Genomic DNA, 26,015 nt, shown 5'->3' on the forward strand with positions numbered 1-26,015 from the left:
GACTGGAGCCCTCGGCACGCCCACATGGAGACGCCACCAAGGCCAGGCCAGAGGAGCAGGCAATCAAAGAGAAAGGCCGGAGGGCTAGGATGATATAGGAGGATTCAGCTTATTAAATAAGCTTCAGGAGGAGCATGGAGCATCTGAAATAAGTTGTCACTCTGCCACCAACAGGCATGAAAAGAGTTGCTGCTGGATGGAAAGTCTATGCACTGCAGGCAGTGATGACAGACTGTGTACAGTAAGAGTAGGAATACTGTCATTAAATACACCGACACACCAGGGAGCTCTAGAACAGTGTGTCATCGTTGATTTACTTTTTCTTTTTTTACCCGGGCCTCGTTATCCTGCATCAGAGCAAAAGGTGAAGGAAAGTGTTTGTGTGTGTGTGTGTGTGTGTGTGTGTGCGCATGTGCATGTAGGCATGGAGGCATGTGAATCCCATCCTATGTCATCACACCGCACCCTATTCTATTCCAGACTTCAAATATGTCGCATTCAATGAGACGCCGCTGCCGGCATTTCCAGGCACAGAGAATGATGTCTTATTTGTAAGCAAGTCGGAATCAAAAGTCAGGAGGAGCTACGGTGCATTGTTTACAATCTTGTTTCCTGACTTAATTTCCATTCAGAGTGCAAAGTAGGAAACTCAATATAAGGCGCTCTTCCTGAGATGCAACAGTCTGCTAACACGAATAGGAAATCATTACACAAATCCATTACTAGAGGCCACCTGAAACCAGGTGTGCTCATGCCACAGTGTATAATTCATTTGATTATAGATTTTTACTTCAATTTTCACCGCTATGCAGATCCGAGACGCTTTGATTCCCCTTCTTGTTTATGCCGTTGTCTTGGCAACAGGAACATCCTACCAGTTTTCGCTTCAACAGTTAAGACTATAGGAGACGAGGGGTACAGTGGAGGCTGTGAAAACAGGTGCAAAAAGACATTTCTTCACTTGGATTTCCTGTCACATCCTGCAGCCCACTCCAGTCCTAAACTTTATATAATTACAACAATCTGTGCTCTGAGAGAGTCTGTGTGAAATCTGATTGCCATTGGTAACATTCGCAGCAAGAGTCCTGGCGTGATAGAAGGCTTCCTGTTTCAATTTTCTAGGATCCCTCAAGTTTTACTGGCTTTTTTTTTTTTTTTTTATCCCATCAGTGGGGCATACATTTCCATTCAGGGGAAAAAACAGACCCGGTAATATCCAATTTACTGGGAGGCAGAGGAGATGGTTTCACTGGCAGTATAATAACATGCTACATGGAGCGTAGCATTATGGAGTATGAATAAAAAAGGCATTTATGGTAAAAATTCAATCCAAAAGCAGTCATCATTCATCGGAGGAAATCAAGGCAATTAGTAACACTTTAATGCAAATTGGAGAACGCAAAACACATCACAAATCCTTGGCACTGTAATGGGGCTCAAAGAAGAGCAGCTCAAATGACCTTTTTCAAACGCACGTTGGTCTGGTAATCAAAAATCCAGGAACAGATTCTACTCTGCCTGGTGACAAGGAAAAATATAGAGTGTGCATTAGCGTCTGTAGGTGTGTGCGGCGATGGGGGAGGGTGGGGGGGGGCTTGCTGCTAAATAGCTTCCTGACCACAACACTGCCTAGGACCAGGCCTCTATCTCCTGCAAGAGTGATTTCTTTAATGTGCTTCTCCTCCGAGTAATGCACAGTATAAACCCCCCGCGTTGCATTTTCAACCACGTGTGTCCAAAGCAGCATGTTTTTGCGGCTTGTTAACATGTTCACACGCAGGTTATACGAGCGTGGCTAAATGTGGGGATCTGTCATTTGGAATATCACCGCCACATAATGCGAAACCATAAAAAACCCTTTAATTTTCCTGATAGCCTGGCGTGCACACGAAAGCTCAATTAAATGGAAACAGCCTGCTTTTAAACCGACTGATCAATATGTTACTATAATAACAATAACTTAAGGCTAGGAATGATGCAGTGACCAGTTTGGATCCGCGGGGGTGCAGCTGGAGGCTGACGTTCACATATGGAGCACGGGATGGCGGTTCATTGATATGAGCCAAAGCACTTCCTGCAAGAATGTACCCATCTTAATTCAGTGATGCATTAGAGGATCATGAGTATGAGGGATGTTTATTGCATGTCCAAGTCAAGAACGCATGCTGCATTTAGTATTAAAGACATGGCCAACATGGGCAGTAAATCATCATGAAGTAGCATTAAGGTAGCCGGCAGATAAACAACGCTGCTTAGAGGGAGGACAGTGTGAGCATGTGTGTGTCTGTATCTGCTCCCTGGTACACTCTGTCCTTTTTTATCTTGCTTACAAAGACACATTATACCACACCGACATGTTTATTTCTCACAGAGAGGAATACTAGCAAACCACCAGAAATACGACAAGACCCACATGTGAGTGCATACCGGCCGTGGATTTTCAATTTCTGGAGGGATTGAGTCTCACAGTCATTTAAATGCAAACACCTGCTTCTTAAATCATTCGTTATGCTGTACAGTACGGTGGAATACATTACTCTATAACTCGCTGCCTGTTTCAAATATCAAGCAGTCCACACGCCAGCAGGCACGAGCTACATCACAGCTGTACCACCGCCACCCCTTCCCCCGTCCTCCCTCCTCCCTCATCGCACTGTACCTTCAGAGTGGTGGGAGAGGGTTAGCAGGCTGACGCAGGAAGCTCCGATCCCAGAACCAAACACAGTGATGCGGTTGGAATCTCCGCCGAAGAAGCCGATGTTCTCGCTGATCCACCTCAAAGCCTGGATCTGGTCCAGGAGCCCGTAGTTCCCTTTGGCGGCCTGGTCACCTGTACTGAGGAAGCCTGCAACGTAAAGATAAAGATAAGACGTTTAAAACTCGCTCGAAAAGGAAAAAAAAGTAGATGGTCACAAAAGGTTGGCCACCCTGATTTTGCCAGGAACGCCACCGCGGCAGGTGAAAGCAGCCGCAGCAGCAGAGGTGAAATCCTGACTTATTAGATGACATGGCTGTTGGTAAAATAGGAGCGCGTGTGACCACATGTCATCTGCACCTTATGGGAAATCAATGGCATGTCTCCCCGGGTGAACACCCATCATCGGACATATTGAGCAGTTCAGATGAAAACCTTGCAAATCTATGAAAACCATAGAGAGAGAGAGAAAAAAATGATAATACGGTTTACAATCATTTTTGAAGCTGCAAAATTCTCAGGATGGACTGCGACCTCGTTGCGCATCCCATCAGAGTCACAATCTCCCTCTGACACGTTTCGATTCTCTCGCACGCCGAGCAGTCACAACCGACGCTAATGGCGCGCATTTTTCTCCGCGTCTGTGTAATCTGCTATATGAGGTCTGAGTTGGACAGTGAGTCTCTGTAGGGTACATCAGAGCTCATGTTAACACACCACCCTTTCCAAGATGCTCTTCAGGGCCTAAGCCCCGCTGAATGATGGGTAATCGAGAGTCGCGGGAGAAGATCAAAGGAAAGCGATCCCTGAAGTCCCCACGGTGGACTCGGTGTCCATCAAGCCCCTGAACATGCACGCGAGGCGACAGCTACGAGACATGTGTGGAAGCCAACAGCCCACTCTCTTTAGAGGCAACGCTGCCAAACATTTCACAAGCGATAAATGTGTTAGCGGTGAATGTTTGCAGGCCTCCAGTGATGGTCCTTCAGCGTCCCAGCATTGTTCCTAACATCTATTTCATGGTCTATGCCTCCATGTAATGATCTGTTTTCAAGTCCTACAGGGAGAAAGGGAGCAGTTTTGATTTTCAGCAATGCAAAACATTATATTTAAAAAAATAAAAAAACATAAAATCTGTGTTTTGACTCAGGTCAGCTCAACGATGCTCAGTTTAGATGAGCACTAAAATGCAGCTTGCTCTAGGGTCCGTTTGTGGCATGTCGTGGATGTAAAAAAAGAAAATGTCCGCCAGTACTTATTATCTTTGTTTGTGTGAAACCGGGGCACCACCTCCTGCCCCGCCCACCCCCCACCCCCCACCCCCCCCAACAGCAGACCCGCCTCAACCCGAGGAACTGCTGGCACTAACAAAGAGGGTGGGCCGGGGAAAAGGCCAGGCCCGATCATCGATAGGAGAGAGGCTGTGGCACAGGAAGCAAAGCAGGAGACAAATGGATCAACAGATGGTCTCCTTCAGACGCATCCCTGAGGATGACAGAGCAGCAGGGCACACGCAGAGAGAGAGCGAAACAGACAGAGACAGACGCAGACAGAGACAGAGAGAGAGAGAGGAGAAAGGAGGACTCCGATTGAAGAGCTTTTCCCTTTCGCTTTCTCCAGCAGCTCCTCGTCGCTTTCCGTCGTGACTAAAGGACAACAGCTTTTACTACCTTCTCCAGGGTGAAGAGGAAGACGGAGAGAAAGAGAGGGGAGACGTGACTCTCCCAGAATAACCCTCATTTGCGAAATGGTTCACACTTCACCAAGTGCATGTCAGATGGGTTAAGAAATGTCAGGAGACTGGCGCGTAAGGAATTCTGTGCAACCGTTAGCCTAATTGAATAGATACAGTAAACATTATCCATTTGGCATTGTAATCCGAGCCATTATTAAATGACACAATGTACGTCATTAGAACTGGATCTTCAGCTGGCATCGTAAAAAATACTACTCAATGCTACGTGTTTTTTTTTTTGTGACTTTTTGTTTAGCCCCTGCCGATTCCCATGCACCTATAAATGAAACTGGTCATTAAAATGTAGAGGTGGAATCCAATATCTTAGACAACAAGACGCGCTGCAGGCACCATTTAAAAATACATCTAATATAGCTCCCGGTCATGTTTTAATTGGAAAGGTGACAGAATGTATTTTCTTTGGAAAGCAATTAAGATAGCGAAGTAATTGTTTTTATGCGTGGCAATTTCTATTTATACATTTTATGGCAATATGTCTTCGCGCTCGTGCTCTGGAGGTGTCCGTTAGCAAATATTTTTCGGATGCACGGGAGGTGATCACCTGTGCATCACCTCCGGGCTTTCAATCTACCTTATAAGATGAAAAAAATATTATATAGGCTTACTTTGATTCCCTAAATAATGACACATAATACTCCGTGTAGTTTCGCCTTCTTCCTGGTTATTTAAATTGCTCCGTACTCTCTGCGAACCGGGTTATGGATTTCCAGATTTAGTGGATGATATGTGTCTGATCAGCACTGCGTGGGCTTTGGCTGCACATGAACCGCTCACAGCTCACACCTACACAGGACCTTGGGATTCTGGGCTGAAGCTCGGTGCTATTGAACCCTTTGGTGGGGCCGGCGTCGTGCTTGACTGCGCTACTCAACCTGCCACTCACTTGAAATTTTTAACACACACTAGGTGCTTTACAATGAGCATGTAATTATAATAACTGCAACTGCATAATATCCATCTTTGGTGGCTGCCTTAATTCAAATCAATATGCAAATTTCTCTTTTAAATGATGTGACCAATTAACGTTGGCACAAACAGTACACACAATTACAGTCAGTTAGGTTAATTCCACTCATATAAAATAATCATTAAATAGTAAACGGTGCTAGCTGATCTGATACACTGAAAGCAAAGTGCATACAAATGAATGTGTGCTAATTTAATTTTCCCTGTGACATTATTAATCTTGCCTGATGTGAGTTCTGTAACAAACTATGGATTTAATGTTTCACCTCAATAACTGAGGCTAAGACTGGGGTGTCAAACTCATTTTAGTTCAGGGGCCACATACAGCCCAATTTCGATTTAAAGCGGCGGACCAGTAACATAACAGCAAAATAACCTATAAATAATGACAACTCCAGCTTTTTCCCTTTGTTTTAGTGCAAAGAAGTTCAAGTGCATTATGAAAATATTTAGATTTAATGAACTATCCTTTAAGAACCTGAAGTTTCCAAAGAAAGATAAGTGCTATTTCATTGCTGTCTGCTTTTTAGTTCTGGGCACTGTGTTCAGTCCACTACTCTTACTAAAACAAATTAGGAATAATTCGTTCCGTTCTCTAACTTTACAGGGGGGTAGGTAACAAAACAATTCTGAGAAATCACCTTTTGCGTGGGTTGTGAACGGGTGACGGGTGAGGTGTGTGTATACTAGTCGTTAGAATGTATGACTCTTTCCAGGGTGCAGAGAGACCTGGTTAGCTTCGTATGCAGCTATGCGGGCCATGTGAGCTCAGCCTCCCATACATTAATAAAACCACTGTAGCCCCATAGTTCCCTACTCATTACCAGCTGGAAGAAAACACATCATCACAAAGGTACTTCCAGAAGCACACATGCAATTTATTTGTGACCAGGTGGTCCTCATCTTTGAGTTTAATATCAAAACAAAAAAAAAATATTTTGAATACCTGAGATTCTTAGTTAATCAGTCTACGGTACCAAACCATTGGAGCACCTGTTGGAACTCATTGAAATCCAGTTGTTTAGACAGGACTCACAGTTCCTGGGATGCTGAATGCCGTTATATAGTTTGGTAAACCCTCCTTCAGCAGTGTCCCATCAGTGGGGTGAAGAAACACGTCATCAGGCTCCTACCACCTTCATAAGCGTTGAGTAGGTTCTAAGCAGCTTGGTGCAATAAGTGTTTCCCACACAGTCTCTCCTCAAACTGCTAGCATGAGGTTTACCATCAATTAAGTACAATTCCTGATAGAAACAGGCTTGCAAGGAGCATCCAGTCTTTCCAGCAAAGAAATACACCAAACCGTGCAGGCAGGCACTAAATACTGTAACTTCAAACCCCATACTTAGCGAAGTTTCAGCAGTGCCTTTCTTTATTGGACATAAAAACAATTTGCTAATAAAACAGACTGACACCTGTCCATACCATTTACCACACAAGGCAATGGTACGTTCAAGAACTATGTTGAACATAGGGTGTTCCAGATAACTCACATTGCAAATTCATGCCACAGGCCAGGTTAGACCCTCCAGGCCGTATGTTTGACACCCCTTGGGCTAAGCCTTATACTTATATGTTGAATACAAATATTGTATACTGATTAGGCAATGCTTTTTTCTCTTGAAAGAAAACAAAAACAATAACAACACGCTGTTTTGTATGTCAAGCTCAAGAGGGTCAGCGAAAAGTGTTTGCCTTGATGAAGAAAATAGTCACATTTAAGGAAATGAGAAATGCCCTGAAGCCAGACTACACAGGAGAAAAGAAACCAGGTATCTGGTCGTATTTTGCTACCTTGCTAAATCATGTATGCTGAATCCAAAATCAGTTTAATGAGAGCTGTAAGAAAAGTACTTATATAAGCATCACTTGCAAAAGGTTGTGTCAAAGTATAACTTTTCAATTTGTCTCCGTTCCAGAAACAAACCTGTCTTCACGTGTCAGCTAGATCCGACGGTACATTTGCATAAGAGAGTCTTATTCATCACAAACAAACTGTATGAGTTAATAACAGTGATTCTGCGCTCTTTCTCTACACGTTAGAACTGTAATTTGCACCGGGTGATTACATGACATGTTTTTGTATCGTGTCTCGAAGCCGCTCTTCCCTGACAGTGATGTGGTGCACTGCTGCTGTACGGAGAGCGGGCATTTTCTCCTTGTGGCAGCACAGAGGCAGAGATTCAGTCCTGATCTCAGCTGGAGTGGCACTGGTGGCTGCGGTCTGGTCACAGCCGGGTCAGGTCTCACCTGTCTCCTTGCATCGTCCTTGCCGGACAAAATATTGTGTGTATGTAGTACAGCTCGCCCTGCAAGGAACATTACTTCCCATGACACCTTAACATGACCAGAGGGTCAGTGAACGTATACAGCGTGACAGCATCCTCCCTCTGCTGACCTCAAACGCCGCGTCGGACGCAATAACATGTGCGGCACGCTCTGATATTCAGAGGCCAGGTGATCACTGTTCCTCTCAATTTCCACACATGCTTTTCCCCAGAAACAAACAAACTGCGCTGAGCGTGATGCCACATAATGCATTTTGTGGCTTGATCATATTTTATCAATACGTGCGTTCCGCTATCTCAGACCAAACTGAGCGCGTGCATTTCCTCCTGAGCCGAGGCAGTGATTTCCTTTAGCCATGCTCCTCAGCATTGATATTGCTCTATTGATTATGATTTAAATGTCTGTTTCCTATACGGCGGGCCATAACTCAAGAGTGTAGCGGAAAGAGGTGATGATAATGATCGCTCTGACCCCAGACATCTCTCTTAGCCTGGTCTCCCAGATAATGGAATGTGTGTAAACTAATGGCGGAGGGTGAGAAGGGGGGCGAGGAAGGGTGAGGGGGAGGGCAAAAGCTTGTTATTGAGCTGAAGAGTGAGCTTACATAGGGGCAGATGGAGGGAGCAGATACGGAAGAGTGGAGGGAAAGAGAGAGGAGAGAGGATGGGAATAACGACGGTGACGTAACGGGGAGGACGTTTTTCTGGCTCTCGGCTGAATTCATTCTTGCTTTTACTTCGCCTTTTCCCTGTTTCTTTCTCCCTCTCATCCTCTCTCTCTTTGGGGGTGCTGGTTAACAAGGCTGTCTGTGTCCAAACTCTCCTTTGGTACCACCCCCCTCCGCCCCGGTCTCCCTCATGCCCTCTCCCTCTATCTCTTCTTCCCCCTTCTCTTTTCTGAGGAAATAAAGGCCCACACAGTCACAGCCTTGACAGCCCCCACTAAGAATCCCCCACTACAAAAGAGCTCCAACTTCCCCCCCAGCCAGGCCCGGGCTGAATGGGAGCCTCTGGGGTGTGGATGAGAAGCAGAGGATGGAAGGGGCCACCCTCCACATAGCCACATAAAGGGCCTGTGTGTCAGGCTCAAGATGAGCAAGGGGCATACCCAGCGGTCCATCCTCCACACAGGGAGCCATTCCCATAAGATTTTTCATCTTTTTTTTTTTTTTTTCCCAGCGAGGATTTCAGCACACCGAAAGGAAAGCCGGGCAAAAGGGAGTGGGGCGTGGGCCTGAATGAAGGTGACTGCTACTTGGATCAGTGTGCAGCTCCTGTTTACGGCCCACTGCCCAATAACATGGCTGGAGTGCAGTCTGATCTGAGAGTAGGAGGGGGAGAGAGATAGGGGGAGAAAGAGAGAGAGAGAGAGAGAGAGAGGGGAAGAGAAAGAGAGAAGTGCAAGCAAGCAAGCACAAGAAAGCCTCTTTATGGCAGCCTGAACACAGAAGTCCATTTACTAAACACCACATCCTTGTTTCCGGTAGAAGAGAAAATAAAGACCTCGAAGGGGGGGGGAAACATTCTTTCCGATTCCCAATTACCAGTTCCGTATTAATTCATACAACATGATTGAAGAATCAGACTAGATAATGGTTAGAAATAATTCATCATGTATGAGCCCCCGATTCTTTCTGGCCTAACTGCAAATCAATAATTAAAGAAAAGATCAGGCCGCCTCAAACGGCAACACAGTCATCCGATGTTTCAGGGGCCCGCCCCTCGACACCGCGGGCCGAGTTCAAACCGAATAATAACACACTCGCTAAACTGCAGGTCTTTGTGCTGAGAATGTGAACAGACCGATGGCTAGCATTAGTCTCGGCTGCGCGCGGCGCCGCAGACGGACGCAGCTCCAACCAGCTCTGCTGGATGACGCCGAAGACAGAGCACTACGCATACGGCGCGACTGTAAACAGACAGAGCCGCTCAAATGGAAAATGTGGTTTGTGTGCAACAAAGCAAGAAAAGAAGGGGAAAAAAAACAACAACAAAATGTCAAGAGGAAAAAATAAAAATGTGGCGCACAAACACTAAAGCTCATCTGACACATATCCGGGGCCTTAAAACCCAGATCTCGTACAGGCTGACAAAGGCCTGTTACGGCGGGCGGGGATGGAAAACACACAGTCAGAGGCTAGTGGTGCACGTGGCAGCTGCTGGTCGTCCTGCATGTGACTTTGGGGCTGCTTAATCTGATTGTGTGATGTGTCCCGGTGGTCAGGCGACTATTCAAGGGCTCTGGCGAACAGCAGCCCTGGCAGCAACTACAAATGAGCAGTTTGCATATGTATGACCCCTGGTATCTAAGTGCCACTCAATCAATCACACGTAGACTACGGCGGCTGTCGACTTCCAGTTTTGTTGCTCTCCCCTCTGCTCCACCCCCCACCCCCCACCCTCCCTCCACCGTCTCTCCCTGCCTTTGCCGGATCTCTCTGTCATGTTTCTTGCTCGGCTCTCGGTGTCTTTCTCTGTTCTCCATATATGCCTCCGCCTTTTTTTTTTCCCCCCACCACCCCTACCTATCACCTACTCTCTTCTCAGTGTCTCTCAGCGTCTCTCTTTTCACATAATAGCACGGACAGAGGATTCTCAAAGACAGCGAAATGCTTTTACATGAAGGGGAGCTTTGCATCTCACAGCTGGTGCGGAGGCGGGCCTGCATGCTTCCACGGGGGGAGAGGGAGATGCTGGTGTTTGAGAGTCACAACTGTGAGGTTAAGCAGCACTTTGGTTCCAGTTGAAGGAACACGAGTCGCTGGGAGATATTTGATGAACAATAATTTGACTCTACTAAACCCTGATATTTACAAAAAATGCATATATTACGCATCATCATGATCTTTTGTTCATAGCAACACATCTTCGGGGTGCCCTGTCCTCATTCCTTGGCCTGTGGCTGACCAAGTTTAAAGGCATGGTGTGAAACATGACAACAAGCCCGGGTGATGTAATCTGAGGGCGCAGTGAGAAAGCTGAGCAGCTCCGGGAGGATGAGGATGAGGATGAGGATGAGGCAGTGTGCAGTGATGCGCCGCGATGCCACGGAAGAGATCAGAGCCCAGCTTATCAAAGCACATCAGTGGAGCAGAGCAGGAGAGAAAGGTCATCATTTAGAGGATCTTCAAAGCCTCGAACTCCTCTTCTCCTCAGGTTGGAGTGGCTCCTTAATGAGCTTAGTTTTGGTTGACCGTTCGACTGGAGAACACGCGGCCCATTCTGCAGCTTTTACTCCTAATACTGTAAATCCCGTCGTCTCATGTTTGTTCATTTATAAAATCCTGCCAACGTTTGTTGTAAATCTATGGCGCCAATTTAAATGAGCATCTGTTTTCCTGAGGTTTAGTACTGTGATGTGTACCGTCTGAGTGATTTTTTTATTTGTCTTCGGATGGGTATGATATTTTTGGCTACAAAAGGTAGAGCCGCTGCCAGTGGGGTTGTGTTCGGATTTGGAACCGACTCCCAAGTTTACAGGAAGGAATGATTTGTTCAGAAATCTGCTTTTTGATTCTCCGTGTCGCACACTGACAGAAAAGTTTGGACCTGCCGAGATTGTACGCAGACTGTCTGGTTATGTATATGTTTATGTACTGCACACTAAATATGCAAAGCCCTGATGAGCACTGAGAACTGCTAGACTGGTGATACACAGGTGTGCACAGACTGGTGTACCTAATGAACTAGCAAGTGACTGCATATGTTTTTGCTGTTGTCAAAATGACCAATTAATGATCATACTCAAGTACTGTCTGTGGAACCAAAGCTTGAGACAGCTTATTCCCAAGTGCCGTAGACCTCCACAGTTGCCTAACAACTCATCATAGGAACTACTGCATTGGATGGCATGTTCCTCGATTACTTCAATTTAAATCCCAGATGGAAAATACACCCTAACAAATACAAGTCTTACTCTTGTTTGACTCACATTTGTGGAAAGCTTTTTTTTTTTTTAGTTTACAAACGCATTAAATAGAACTTGTTTTTTTTTCTCCAGTAATCCAATCAGAAAGCCTGCTCTGTTTCAGTCCACTCTGAGTGCTCGGCCTTGTTTCCCCTCCTGAGAAGAGGTTTAGAGATGCTTCTCATGCTCTGAGATCTCCACTAGACAGCCTTCTTTTGACTGTTTACGGACTGGAGTCGTATTTCTCTGCTAAATTCTGCATCTGTAATTAAGCTGTTGTTGTTTTTTTTCCTCACAGTGAGCAAGGCCAGTTGTATTGATCTGTTGATGGCATGGCAACTTTTGACCCGCGGGATCGTGCCTTGGACACAACTCATCCAGTTTCCTCAAAGCATTTTAGTGTGCAACGCGCTGAAACCTTCAGTCCAGCCGTGATTGGATGCTGAGAAGGACTTTCTTGCCTTTGAATAACAATTGGATATCTGTCATTTTCTTATAATGCACCATGCATTCGTCGAAGCACGTTCGGTCTTCATCTGAAGAGAGTCATCCAACCATTTGTACAAATGGGTTTACGCGAACAATGCCACAAATTTGCTTAAATCAGATTGCAGCATTTTGGATATTTGTCAATTTTCTCTCATAAATTCTCATATTTTTAAAATCCTCAGACCTTCCACCTGACTATTTCCAGGTTAACGTGAAACCATGACACCTATGGTCTCAGACATTAGGGCTCCACTCTTTAAAATATAAAATGTTGAGCAGGAAGGAACAAGGCTTTGGAAAAGCGCCAGAGACAGGATGTCAGGAAGCATCGAGGGGCATATTAAGGCGTTTTTACAATAGAATAAATATGAAATATCGCTAACATTATCCTTTAAGCTTCTCAGAGACTGTGGTGACATAGCAAAATGAAATTATGGCTTAAAATGTATTTAATTGCTGTAGGTCTGTCTGACATGACAAATGATATCCTGCAGCATCACAGCACGAGTGCAGAAGGTTTTTCTTTTCTATTTTTTGAAGTTCATGAGTTATCAGCACGGTGCATCGAAATAAATCTATTAAAGGTGGATGGTGCTTTCAAAACATATCAGTTTACATGCTTAACCATTAAAAATAAGTTGAACGGGAAGCAGGATTTCGTTCGACTCAGCAATAATAGTCTGAACGGATAAAGGGTATGCAATACCTCAACGTACCAAAGGACAGACTGTGTTTGGAACAGTTAGGAAGCTTATGTGTGCAACTGTTTTGGCTTTGGGCTCGAGCCATGTGTGTGTGTGAGAGAGAGTCAATGGGAGCGCCGTGGCAGTGACTGTGGGTGAGAGCACCGCCACTGTGTGCACAGGAGAAGAGGAGGGCTTCCAACGGAGCGTGTGTGAGAGTATTTGTTTGTTTGTGGGTGTGCATGTGCAGAGCAGCGGCAGCATGCGAGTGCAGTGGTGGGGTGTGGGGGTTTGGGGGGGGGGGGGTATGCAGCACAGTGAGGGAGGTATGGATATTAATCACCAGGAGGAGCATGGTTCTTTGGCGCCGAGCGGAGATGGATGGGGTGTGAGTGCAGTGATGTCACCCTGACAAATGGACCGGCCATGTTGGCTGAGACTTGCACATCGCCTCTCATTTCAATTAGTTCCTCACACAACAACCTGCCTAACCCACAAATGCAGGTTACACATGCACAAACACATACACATTGGCCAAAAAAAACACCACCCCCCCGGTGACTCAACCCTCTGCCCTCTAACAAGACGCACTGATCTGTAAGAATACAGCGGAGTAACTTTAATTAATCAAACTCAATTATGACAGAACTTTTGCTTTCAATCCCAACAGCCAGTCCGTCATTACCATTCATATTATCAGCCAAGCGCACTGACCAGGTCTACGGCCAGTGCACTAGCCAGTGGAAAACTGGCAGAGAGTCTCGGTGTGTTTATGAACTGAAGACTGGGCACAGTCTGTGTGTTTTCCCACAATATCAATTTGATGAAGTGGCGAAACGATGGCAATGTGAGCAGCCGCTTGGGCCAGTGGTAATAGCATGCATTTATTCTCCGATGTGGAAAAAGGTACAAGATCTGTACCAGCCATCAGAATAAGCAGCAGTTCTGACAAACTGAGTTCAGGTATAAAAGGTCTCACCTCCACACTCGCTGTTTATAGCCTTATTCTTAAAAGCCTGACACCACTAACCAGTGGAGCCAGGGCTGAGTTTAAAGTGTCTGTCACTTATAAAAGAAGTGTTAAGCCCCATTTTCAAAGGTCTGGTGCATCTAACTGGAGGCAGTAAGCCTTGTTTCAAAGTCCTGCCTGTCTTGAGTGAACTTTGACACTGAAAGACTTCACTATACTGCAGACTTTCCTCTAAACCCTCCATGTTAAAGTACCTCTCAATCACCATCCTACTTCTCCTGCACCTTCTCGCTTCCTCCTTCCTCCTCCTTTCTTCTCCATCTGATCTCTGTCTCTCTCTCTGCTGCAATCATCCTCCTCTTCACGACAGGAGAATGGTAAAAGAGGATCACTTTGGTGTAAGCTGGGGCAGGCTGGGCCATGTGAGGCTGAAGTGGGCTACGCGGTGCACTGTGGAGAGCTAAGTTGGGGATTTGATCAGAGCCTCCTGGGGCTCCAGCTCCAGTTCCAGCTTAACATCAGTGGTGGGTATCTCTTCATCTGCCTGTGAAAGCAACTGGAGGCTAATGCCAACCCTATAGAGAGGAGAAGGTATATATCTAATTAGACCACTCCACGTCTTTACATTTAGCACTTTAAAGCCAGGTTTTCTGAAATTCTGCGTAAAAGTGCTGCAGCATTTCTGTGGACCACGATCAAGGACAAAGTTGTACGTTATACAATAAAAAGAATATATACCACGGGAGTGCCACCTACTTTAAGAAAGCCAATCAAAGTAAGTGAATCTGTGGCATATGGGGTCTGCTAACAAAGCTCAGCAACACTGAACATATTTGATATGTCCATATTAGCAATTGGCAGTCTTTGAGTATCCTAGAATCTGAAAGCACTGGGTTTGTACGTATGCAGAATTTATAATCTTCTACCTTGTGAGGGTGCTTGGCTTGCTTGGCTTCACATATTCCTTTGTTGATGAAGCATGCCTACGCTCTCACCCCGAGAACAGTGACAAATGAAAAATGGATGAAAAGCTTTTGAAATAGTGCGTATGATTACCATAATGCATCTACAATAGAGGGAGTGTGGTTGTCATGTGTTGTCGCATGTTACACAAAGGCCATGCACGGTGTAAGAAACACTTGTACCCGTGTCCTACAAAGGATGAGAATATCTGCTTCATTTTCCTCCCCTCACTTGATATGGAAGTCCTGTCTCCGGTAAGGGTCTCCATGTTTGAACCGCTGAAGTGATCCCTTTTTCATTTCACTTCGCAGTTCTTCCTTTTAATCTAGCAGCACTAAAGAACCAGGTTCCATCAACAACAAAAAGGTTAGATCTCGCTTTCTGTTTCATCTCGGCCTCCTGCGATTCCCCGGGGACGCCTCTCTGTGCTCGTCTGCACTGCTTGGCGATGGGAGATTGTGCCAGGGCTCTGTTTGTTTGGCTTTCTTCCTCACTTCTCATCGCGCTGAAATCTGCCTGACAGTTCGGCAGCATGGCTCAGGCCCCACAGGAGCTACCGTCAGATAAAATGTCACCGTGGCTTTGTTCCACGTGCCCTATATGCTGGCCAGGCGCACTGTACACCTGAGAACCCGAAGGCCAAAGCGCAGAGCAAAAGCAAAGAGGAAGAGGTGGAACGGCACAAAGCTGCTTCCAGTCTTGTTCATTTTTCTTGCCTGTGCCAACACCATATTTTGTTAACAGCCTGCATTTTATATTTATCCACAAAGTCATTCTCGATGGACAATTAGGTCGGGGATTTTCGAGTTATATGATTAAACCACAAGAAAAACCTACATAGCTCACTGACAGAGCTAATTCAGCCTCTATGCATATTACAGGGAGATGTGATTGGATAAGAGCCGGCTATCCTCACCAACACTTAACGTAACAGCTTCTGAGCCTGAAACTCTTGACATCTACAGTCAAACCTGATCCATTTTTCTCTGAAAGGCAGCAGCAGCACCAGACCCATCTCCCGTCTCCGAGCCTCAGATGACTCTTCTCACTGTTTCCCTAATGAGGCTCGAGTGAAGAAGCTGACTGGTCCTCTCGCAGCCGAGCGCAAGGGCGGTTGCCACTGTCAGCTCCTGTTAGCTCAGCCTCCTCTGGTTCACGTTTCAGAGAGCACAAACACACTTATCCCAAAGGGGCTCCTCCGTGCCCCGTCATACAACCCGACCAGCCCCCTCCATCACCCCTCCGCCCCGCAATAAATTAATAAAAGAAGGAGCAGCTCCGGCAGGTAATTTGATTAAATGAGACATGCCTGCTTTAAAGAGCGTGCTGACGAAGCAAAAGTGAGACGGGACGTTGTCGGAAGAAATTGTCACCGTACTCGTACATGACCCCCGCCCCCGAGCTCCACTCTCCTCCCTCTCTATCAGGCGAGCATCGCAACATATACTCCATTTGCCAAGGACATCTCTGAGTGCTATTAGATGAAAAATGCTATATGCTCCAGATTACTGAGCTTGTCAGTCCCCTAATTTGATGCAATCCCCACCAGATCTCTCGCCTTAATTGAGTTTCTTCTGCTTTATTTGATAGACGTTTATGAGTTCATACGTCTGAACCGCGGCTGCATAAGCCTATGGGCTTATCTAGGGCACATGCTCGCACTTCTCAAAACAGACATATGTAAACAACAACACGAGCTCAGACATTTGTTATACACCAAGGACACAAATGAGCGAAACCAATTTCTGCCAAATGTGCAGAGGGAATTGTATTTGCATAAAAAAAAAAAACTTTATCCCAGTATTCAAATGGTAAATTCTCATATTTTAGCTAACATGGTTACCCTATAATTGCAAAATTATCATCAAAGCAACTGAATCACTGCGATAATTTCCTTCATTTAATATACAGTACATATTTCGTTTCCCCCTGCTGAACACTTCATCTCTTTCTGTGTTTATGTCATCCCCACTGTCTTCTCCTCTCCCCCTCAGGCTTGAGAGGGCTGAGAGGAGCTGGGAAGGATGTATCGAGCTACGACGTATGAATGAAATGACAAGTCATCTCAGTCAGAGGGGAAACCACTCATTACACAGATTGCTATGTGGCGTTTCTGGGCAGCCACGGCCAATGTCACCCCTCCTCAGACTGAATGGGCATCGGCGCCTGCACTGACGCTTTTTTTTGCAGCTCTCTGACACACTCTGTTGTTAACTTAGCATCCTTCAGGGGCAGTGTGCCTAGAGGTTGCAAGGGCGGATTACTGGACCATCAACAATGACAATAATGGGTGGGGAAGAGGCACGTTCTAATGGGGAAGGAAGAATTGCGAATCGCATTTGCTGGACATCTTGTTTCACTCAGTGCTCCAGTAGCCCTCTGGCCCTATGACAGCATCAGCAGCAAACAGCTAGCAGGTGCAGAACAGAAATGAAGCGTTGATCAAAACATCCCCCACATCTATTCCTTCACTCGTGTCCACTAACTGGCTGTGGATAGTGCCCTGCAATATCTCTTCTAAGTGGTACTATCAAAGACAAAAGCCGATGATAATAATGTGCCACAAAACAGGTTAACGGACCATCCAATCTTCTGTAGCCTAGAAAAACTGGATAAAGCTGTGCATTGTGTCGGCAACATCCCTACCTGTGGCTGAAAATCCTGCAGCCTCGCTACCTTTAGCAGCGTGTGTAATGGTGGCAGCTCCGTACCACACTGAGCTTTGAGCCGAGCCTTATCTCCTCTAGCCCGAGACTCCTCAATTCTGTCCCCTGGACTGGCATGAGGAGCAGCCTTGAGTGGCAGGCTCCTGTTCTAATTAAACCAGCAGAAGCATTAGTCCCGCTTGTGAGCAGTTTTCATAATTACCCGTGCAATTCATTCATTATTTAACTTAACGAGGTAGCTCAGTGGCCAAACATACTGCGGATTGCAGGTCTAATTTGGGAAAATGCCATAAAGATATTGGATACCTGAGGTTTTTGCCCTAGCCACCTGCAAAGCTTCCGGATGATGAAGGATCAGAAGTAATGACTGCATATTTGGTCTTATTAATTTTGAAAGTGTCTGCTGGTGATGTAGGCAAACACAGAAGAGCATGCTTATTGCAATGTCTATTAAGTTCAAATGAAATGTAAGTATGACCTTTTGTAAGCTCCTTAATTCGGCTAAATTGGCTCCAGAGGAGTCTAATTTAGCCTTTTACTACATGGGGGGGAAATGGACATTATAGTAATGGTGCCACCAGCAAATGGCACTGGACCCTGCCTTGTTTGCACAGAAAAACCTGTTAGCGCTCTATATTTAAAACATGGCACCATCCTTTTCTTTTAAAGCCTTAAGGATTTTTCCCTCAGACTATTTATTCAAAACCAATTGCTGGTATTACTATTATAATTTTGACCACAGCGGCATTGTTAGTAAATGTAAATGGGAGTTTACATTAAATTGCACATGCAGGGCGTAAAAACATGCCGTCAGCGTTTTATAATCCTGCGTGAAAATGTTCGGCGCGTGTGTTCAGATGCTGAACCCAGCCTGCGAGAGCTGGGGAGATAATTGATGCACAATTCGGCTCCAAAACGACGGGGGTGGTTGATCAGTGTTGACTAATGTGACACATCCCTGCGAAATTATGGAGTCAGGACGTAATCTGCGTCGATGCAGCCCCGATGATAGTTATCCTCGGTCGTGCATAACATCTGGAGGCATTGATCGGAGGATCGGCTTCAGTCACTCTGCCTGTGCCTTTTCATACTTCAAAAAGATTAAAAAAAAAAAAAAAATGCACCTGTGAAACTAACTTCGTATATTATTGCCGTGGGTGACAGTGTTGCAAATCCAGTCAAAGAATTTCACGGATCCCGTATCAGTGAGGGAAAACAGCGACAACTCAAAAACTGAATTCAAGTTACATGGTCTGACACTTTTAACAGTTCAGCTAATGTGATCTGTGTCATTGGATTTGTGACACTCAGGGATCCTTATCAATTCCAGCCCCTGTCAAGCATTGTTAACTTGTTTACTGCTATATTAAGCAGCAGATATGCTGCCTGAGAGAGAGGTATGTAGCCCGTGGCAATTTACCTCCAATGAAAGCATTAGGCTCACAGCACTGTAATAGGAACAATGAATGGAATTACACATGTTGTAAGTTGGTCTGTGGACCCCGTATTATTTGATTTCATCAAATATTTATGGAATAGTGAAGCCTATTTTCCAGGATGTATTACTTATATTGGTATTGTACATGCCGTAGTGAGCATATGTGAAATGATGGTCATGTTTGCTTTAGGCTTAGCTTACTCGTGGCAGGGTTACTGCTCATGCATTTGTATTGTCGCTGCAGTGTGTGCAGCACAGCTTGGTGTTGACTTAAGGACTACTGAGTTTAGGAGAGCAAGATTAGAATATACAGTTTAAAGTAAAAGCCTGAAGATCTACGGCATTGTTGCAATTGTAAATCAGTTCAAACACAGCAGCATGCGTGGTGTTTAGAGCACAGAGATATCATATCACAAATCAGACAGAAGCCAGAGTAAAGCCATTTCCTCTCCCTCCACTGTCAGGAAATAGAATAGTATTTCCAGACTTGTAACTGTGCTCCAGTGACCCAGAAACACATATTTCTAATTGTTCTTGCTGGCCTCTGGGGCTTCCTTCGCAAAGCTATGACCTCTTTGCAATCAGACCGCAGCGCACGGCCCATTAGGACCCGAAGTCGAGCCTGACTGAATATGATCCCCTCAGGCACAGGCGCTCTCCCCTGAGCAGACAACTCCAAATGCCACCTCCATGTCTGTCTGCGGGTCGTGTGTTTTGTGGCCGAACAGACACATATTGCTCGCACGCGTGCAAACATCAAACACACATTTGCACTCGCGCACACAGAAGTCAAACACCCAAAGACAGCTCTATTTGTTCTCTCTATCCCCTTGAAAGTGCACCAAAGACCGAACTAAGGCGAGACGGACTGCGTATGCTTTTTTTAACCTTTCCCCTCGCTGGACAATCTAATAACACAGGGCCGCGGCGATGCAGCAAGGTCGGCCCTGGTCCAAGGTCACTCTCCCGGGTGCACCGCTGAGGAGGTGAGCTCAGAGGAGGGGAGGGGAGGGGAGGGGAGAGGCGAGCACGCGGCCAGTTAGATGAGATCTGATCCGAGATCGGCAAACCCCTTTGGTTCCAGTGTAATACATTTATAATTGACAGTGATAAGGCCTGTGCCATTTAAAATGTTGCAAGTGTGCTGTTGATAATCGGTGACCCAGGAGAACAGGCAACCCTGTTTTCGCAGTGCAGCGAGAAGCTCGTGATGAAATCCGTGCTGATGCAGACAAAATAAAAGCCACCTAAACAGTCGAGAGATGAAGAATTACGGACTTATCAACTCCGATCTTATCGGGCCGGCGAGCATGTTTTGAAAACACGCCCGCAACTTTTTGTGCCGCCGTTTGGGCCTTTGAAAAAAATGATCTCCGTACTTTGGAAAATATTACCCGCTGGAGTTCTTTCTATCTGTTTTCTTGGAGACATGTCAGGGGCTAATTGTTAAGAATTGAGTTATTGAGCTGTATGCCCTTCTCCAGCCCCTGAAGGACTAGCACCAATACACACAGCTCCCAAACACTATTGGAATTCCACTAGAGTGCCCCCGACTTACCCTAGCCATAATATTGTTCTAATAATTGGACCTCACAGGCCATCAAATATCATGCCGGTTTGTTCAATTGATTCAGACAGAGAAGGAAAAAATAAAAAAAACATGCATTTGCAATTTCCACATTTGTAATCCAAATAGCATTCCTCCGCTCGGTTTTTAATGACAGAAAATTCTGTGTCTAATTTGTCTTTTGGCTAACTTTTATGTAATATGGTGTGCAGGGCTTTGACAGGACTGCAAACAAGCACACATGCTAAACAGTACGGCAAAACTAAGCTGTATATTTTGGCTGTAGGTAAGTTGATTTTATAACATCCCTTACTAATGGAAACGGCCCGGTGATGGCTGCAAAACTCCGTAATTGAATGTATAATGCAATCAGGTAATTTGATAGGATCCATTTTGATAGCGTTCCGCTCAAATGGAATAGTTGACAGAGCAGAAGTGGGGTGTCAACTGCCTGTTTGCCACACTGCCGCACTGAAAACGATGAGAGCCATATCACAGCCCATCAGTAAAGGCAGCAGCGGATTACTTTTTGTGGGAGACTGCTGACTTGGCACGCAGCAGAATGAGGTTGAGTGAAGGCAAGTGGCAGAGCCGGATGATAACAAAAATAGCTGTGATAAAGATGTAATGGATGTGGGATTTGGGTAAAATTCATTCATGAATAATATCACGGGGGGAAGGCGTGCGCCGCGGATTGCCTCGGCCTGATTACACACGGACAATCTCCACTTTAAAAGTACATGTCTGTTGCGTCCGTCTGTTGCGGGACGCCGCTCTTATCACCTGCGAGCAGGTCGCAGACGGAAATGAGTCCGGCCAGACAGTTGTCGCTCAGGAGCGTTTGAACACGTTTTAAAGCGTTTCGAGGGCCAGCTGAGTTTAATTAGACTGGCCGCTGATTAACACTGCTGCTGGATAAAGACGGGTGTCCAAAGAATATCAGTAGTGACTCAGCCTCAGTGCGTGCCTCTCGTCCGCCTGGGCTGTGAGGAGGTTCAAAGCCAAAAAATGGAACATTAGAAGAGACGAATCAGTAATGTATATAAAATACCTAGGTACAGTTTGTATGCACTCTCATATTCTTTTCAAAGCAATCTTGTGCCTCAAGCCAGAGCATCTGAGTGTGTGTGTGAAAGGTGGTAAACAGGGAGATGCGTGCATGCATGATGAAATAACAGGGGCATGTTTATCTGCTGCTGCTGCTGCTGCTGCTGCTGGTGCATTGCTACATGTTTGAAAGACTGCTGTACATTTTGCAGTTTTGCAGACCTTTGTCTGTTTCTCCCTGCAGAAACTAAGTGCTATAATTGCTGAGTGCAAATGCGCTAACTAGCTCTGTATCCCTCCATCATGCTCCCCGGTATACAATATACCCAAAGGGAAGCGTGAATAATAAAGACTTCAAATGACAGGCACGCAGCGGGGTTAATGATAAAGGTCAACTTGCCAGCATGCAGCCAGCGAGTGTAAAGGACAAGTGGCATGGGGTCACAACTCACATGGGCTCCTGGCCAATATACGGTAGCGGGGCCCGCAAATTTTCCGGAACCAGACGAGCGCCGCTACTCTGCAGCAACCGCTCCCAGAGCAGCTGCCATGTGCTGCACACTTCACTGATGCTTTTATTAGCCCGCTACGTCGGGTTAGCCATGACAGAAACTAATACAGTTTGATATGTGAAAACACAGCGAGGCCCGCGTCTGTGTAAACAAAACAGAAGCAGATGAGACCGCAGGAATACGAAGGGAGGAATATTAGCGCGGCGCGCTAGCGAGGTTGTGGATTTTTCGGTGTTGCACTGCAAAAGGAGAAGCGCGGCATTCAAGTGCAGCGGCTGCGCTTTTGGAAAAATATCACGGAGAGAGGCATGAGACGGCGCTCCAGAAGCCCGGCATCGATTTGACAGGCAGCTCCGCGGAGAGAATGTCAGCCAACACCTGAAGCCACGCAACTTCAACAAGACATTCAGGATTTATCAACACATTTCATTGCTATTATTCATGAGAAAACTGGCATTCGGCGGCACCTGACGCTCGTATCGGTCCCGCATGATATTTACAAAAACCCCTTGAACTTCTTTCGCCTGCGTGGAACAAAGCCTCTTCCTGTTCCATAAACTAATCTCAATTAAGCCCTGCTGTTCATTAGTTACCTTATGCGCAGTTTTTTTTTGTTTTTTTTTTCCAGCATCAGAGCAGAATGAACACTGTAAAAGACCAAAGTAAATCCAGCAGCACTACGTCTGAATGAAATAATTTTAATCCCTCGCCTTTGTTTTGTTTCCAGAAATAAGAAGTTGTGCTTGTACAAACAATTCTGACTCATGTCTGATTAAACTGACTTATACTTTTGTAACTTACAAGTTTAGATAATTTCACCCCTATTTAAGATATCTGGTTGAGGATTTATCTTTTACAGGGTTTTATTTTGATCCTCTCATACAAAACCTGATGTTGCATTTGTCGTGGTTAACCTTTAAGGTTTTTTTTTGCTGGAAAGACAAGCCCCTATTCAATCGTTTCAGTCTGAAAATACATATTTTGTTAAGATTTATGTGCACAAACGCCTAAAAATACCGGACGCAAAAAGCTTCCTTAGTTTAACCCGATTCCCTTTGCATGTTATGATGGTATTCCATTTTTGTTTCCCTTCGTTTCTTCCTGGTTGTCTAAAGGCAAACCATATCAGATTTACTCTGTCAATATATATTTTCCAAATGAATTGTTGGATATCAACCATCTGCACTGCTTCCGTTCCTCTCTAAGCTGCTTTGTCGTGCTGTAATTTCATTTCCCCCCTTCAGAATGCTGTTGATACATAACTTTCTTTTGTTGTTGTTGTTGGCTTACATTAGAATCCAAACCAATCAATCCTCGGCACTGCACTGATGTGAAATCTAAAATTCTGGTCATGCAGCGGCAAAAGGCGGGTCAGCCGCTCAGCACGAGGCTCATGCGGGGGTAGCTGCTCTCCAGGTTTTTACTCCTGTTTCTAACCGTTCATTTTGTTTCGGTTTCTCCGTCGTGCTTAATTATATCACGCACAAAACTTCAAATATTTCAGAGAATCTCAATACTGACTGAGCTGACAGCATCAAACACGGGTTTTCTCTCCGTCCCTCACATTCTTTGTCCCTCTAGGGGATTGCTATAAAAGTGTAGCCACCGCTTCATTACGCCAAACCGCATAATGTCATGAATGTGTCCCTGAGCGGCGTTCAGATGGCACTCGGGCGGATTTGAATCAACCAAAACCAACTTGCAGCCGTGGTCTCTGAGGACGAGCGGAGTCTCTAAACCACTTTGCAGGAGGGGGAACAAAACCGCACTCTTGAGGTTGAACATACCCGCATTTCACAGCGGATGATGCAAAACAAGCCCTGTTTACTCACAACTGCGAGACAGAAATTCGTGGCGGTAACAGAAAAAAAAAAAAGAGTGAGAACGATGCGGCAGTATTATCAGACCCTCTGTGGCACAAAGAGGTGGGAATATTAAACTCTGGGGTTTGTTTTGCTACTCCGGACACCTGCAAACGAACCGACTTCACGCTGACCAAGGAGAAGCAGCACTCCAATATTCAGAGACACGCTGCGCCCTCTGGTTTGGATCTTCGCGGAGAAGGATTCGTACTGCATGAGGATAACGAATCGAAACACTCCTGAAAGTTTTGCACTGACCAAACAAGGTGGGCTGACTGTCATGGATTTTTCCACCACCGTCTCCTGAACTGAATACCACTGAACATTTATGAAGAACTGAGACAGACAAACACTCCTGTCAGCACAAGGAGCTCTCTGGGACATTGTCACATCACGCCGAGAATACAAACTTGTGGAGCTCAGGAGATGCTGTATGTAAATCTTTTTATTTATTTATTTTTTAATTTAGTTTCAAATGTGGCTAAATATTCTGTTAATTTTGAGTTTCATGCATTAATATTTACAATAGTGCAATGAAGACAAGTCTTCACACATTTTCATTCTGTCGATGAACCTGTCTGTAAAGGCCTGAGCCCTAAACATAAAAAAAAAAAAAAAAAAGGCGCTTGACATTTTAAAAATGACATATTGCTGTGGTGCAAACAACTTCTCTCGGCAGGATTACCGCGGCGTCCGTATATATTCCTTTCAAAAATATGTGACTCATTCGGAGACAGCGTCTTATTCACATCGTGTCTCAGAGCAGCCGTCAACATTAATCTCTTTTAATTACGTCAAGGATTTTATTTGCCTGTTGGTAGCAACGGCGTTCGCCCCGGCGTCTCAGCCGTGACAACGATCTCCCTGACCTCAGCTTAGGTTAGCCTCTTCCAACCAGTGGCAGCCATTATGCCGCTGAAACGCTCACGGATAATTTTAAGTTATGGAGATTTGCTTTGTCCACAAAAAGAATACGGTGCATTATTTTGTAATGGCCTAAGATAAACATTCGGGGAAAGGGTAGGGCCCACAGAATACCTTGTGTGCCGGCTTATTACAACAAAGCCCTTCCAGTGTGTCCTAATTCTTTACATTTCCCTTCAGACTATCTCCTCCTTCGTGGGGTTGAAAAGAATAAACGGGCAAAGGATATGGTAGAAAATCCCACATGGATCAATTTTATACCAATCAAGGCTCCTAAATAGTGGGGGAGATGAAGTTGGACTAAGTTGGACCGCAGCCATGGCTCCTTAGACTACAGAATGTGAGGATATATTGCACCTATGTTTCACACCGCACCACAAGATTATTGTATTTTCTTTGCAGCGGTCGAATGGAAATACCCTCCCACTCATTTGATAGACCTCCTTGGGGTTACGACACATTCAAAACCACATATGACCCTATAAAATCAGATCTCACAGGAGAGAAATGGTACTTGCCCGATGTAATATAACCTGTCACGGATATATTACCACCTATTTGCTTGCTATAATCCTTCTGTGGATACTTTTAAGCATAGCTGGCTGTGTAGTATGCTAAATTAACAGCACCTTTCATCTGGCATCTTTCTCCGAGCTCCGAGCAAGTCACGATTCTCCCTGAACGGGCGCAATTCTCACCTCTGTCCTATTTTAATAACACAAAAACTCCTACTCGAGGGGTGTGATTAAAAGAACTCTGTGGCCAGATCACACGCTGTCCCCGTCAACCTTCCTCCCCCTGATTGGTGCAGTTCCACCCACTCAACTAGTGCAACGCTCGCTGTTAATTTACCCCCACCAACAACTGCGCTGCCCACTTTAATCCATTATCCCCAAATGTCCACCTACCTTTGCTTAGCAATCTCCTTTCGCTACCACCTCGAGAGGCACCCTTTACCTACCACGCCCCCCCGGGGTCGCCACCAATTCAGCCGCACCCCCCCCCCCCCTCCTCCCCGTTGTAATCCGCCTACTTTCACCTTGTCACTTCAACATCCGGCTCCTCGCCCTCCTCAGCCTCCCGCTTCTCTTAGCCCCTCTGCAGCAGCGTTTTGTGCTGGCAGCTGCGGAGAGTGTTTCCCACACAAGCGAGGACTGCTGACCTTGGTGGTTAGGCTTGGCCGCCGCTATGATTAATGCCTCTACAAGACAAGAAGCAAGTACCTCTACCTGCCTGGACAATATATATCTTCTTACACACATCACTCCCGTCGCGGAACACA

At 45.6% G+C, this 26,015-nt stretch overlaps 1 protein-coding gene across 7 annotated transcripts in view; it reads right to left on the bottom strand.

Annotated features, from left to right (window-relative positions):
- Window positions 1-26,015, bottom strand: part of nlgn3a (neuroligin 3a) — a gene marked incomplete at its 3' end in the record, with an annotated part of 93,444 nt that overhangs the window by 35,254 nt on the left and 32,175 nt on the right. For all 7 annotated transcript variants that reach the window (XM_084549530.1, XM_084549529.1, XM_084549528.1 and 4 more), the window contains one exon: window positions 2,660-2,845. In XM_084549530.1, coding sequence (XP_084405656.1) covers window positions 2,660-2,845 — 186 coding nt within the window. The remainder of the gene's footprint in view (window positions 1-2,659; window positions 2,846-26,015) is intronic.

The sequence above is a fragment of the Chelon labrosus genome (genome assembly GCF_963514085.1).
Source record: "Chelon labrosus genome assembly, chromosome: 8".
Classification (NCBI taxonomy): domain Eukaryota; kingdom Metazoa; phylum Chordata; class Actinopteri; order Mugiliformes; family Mugilidae; genus Chelon; species Chelon labrosus.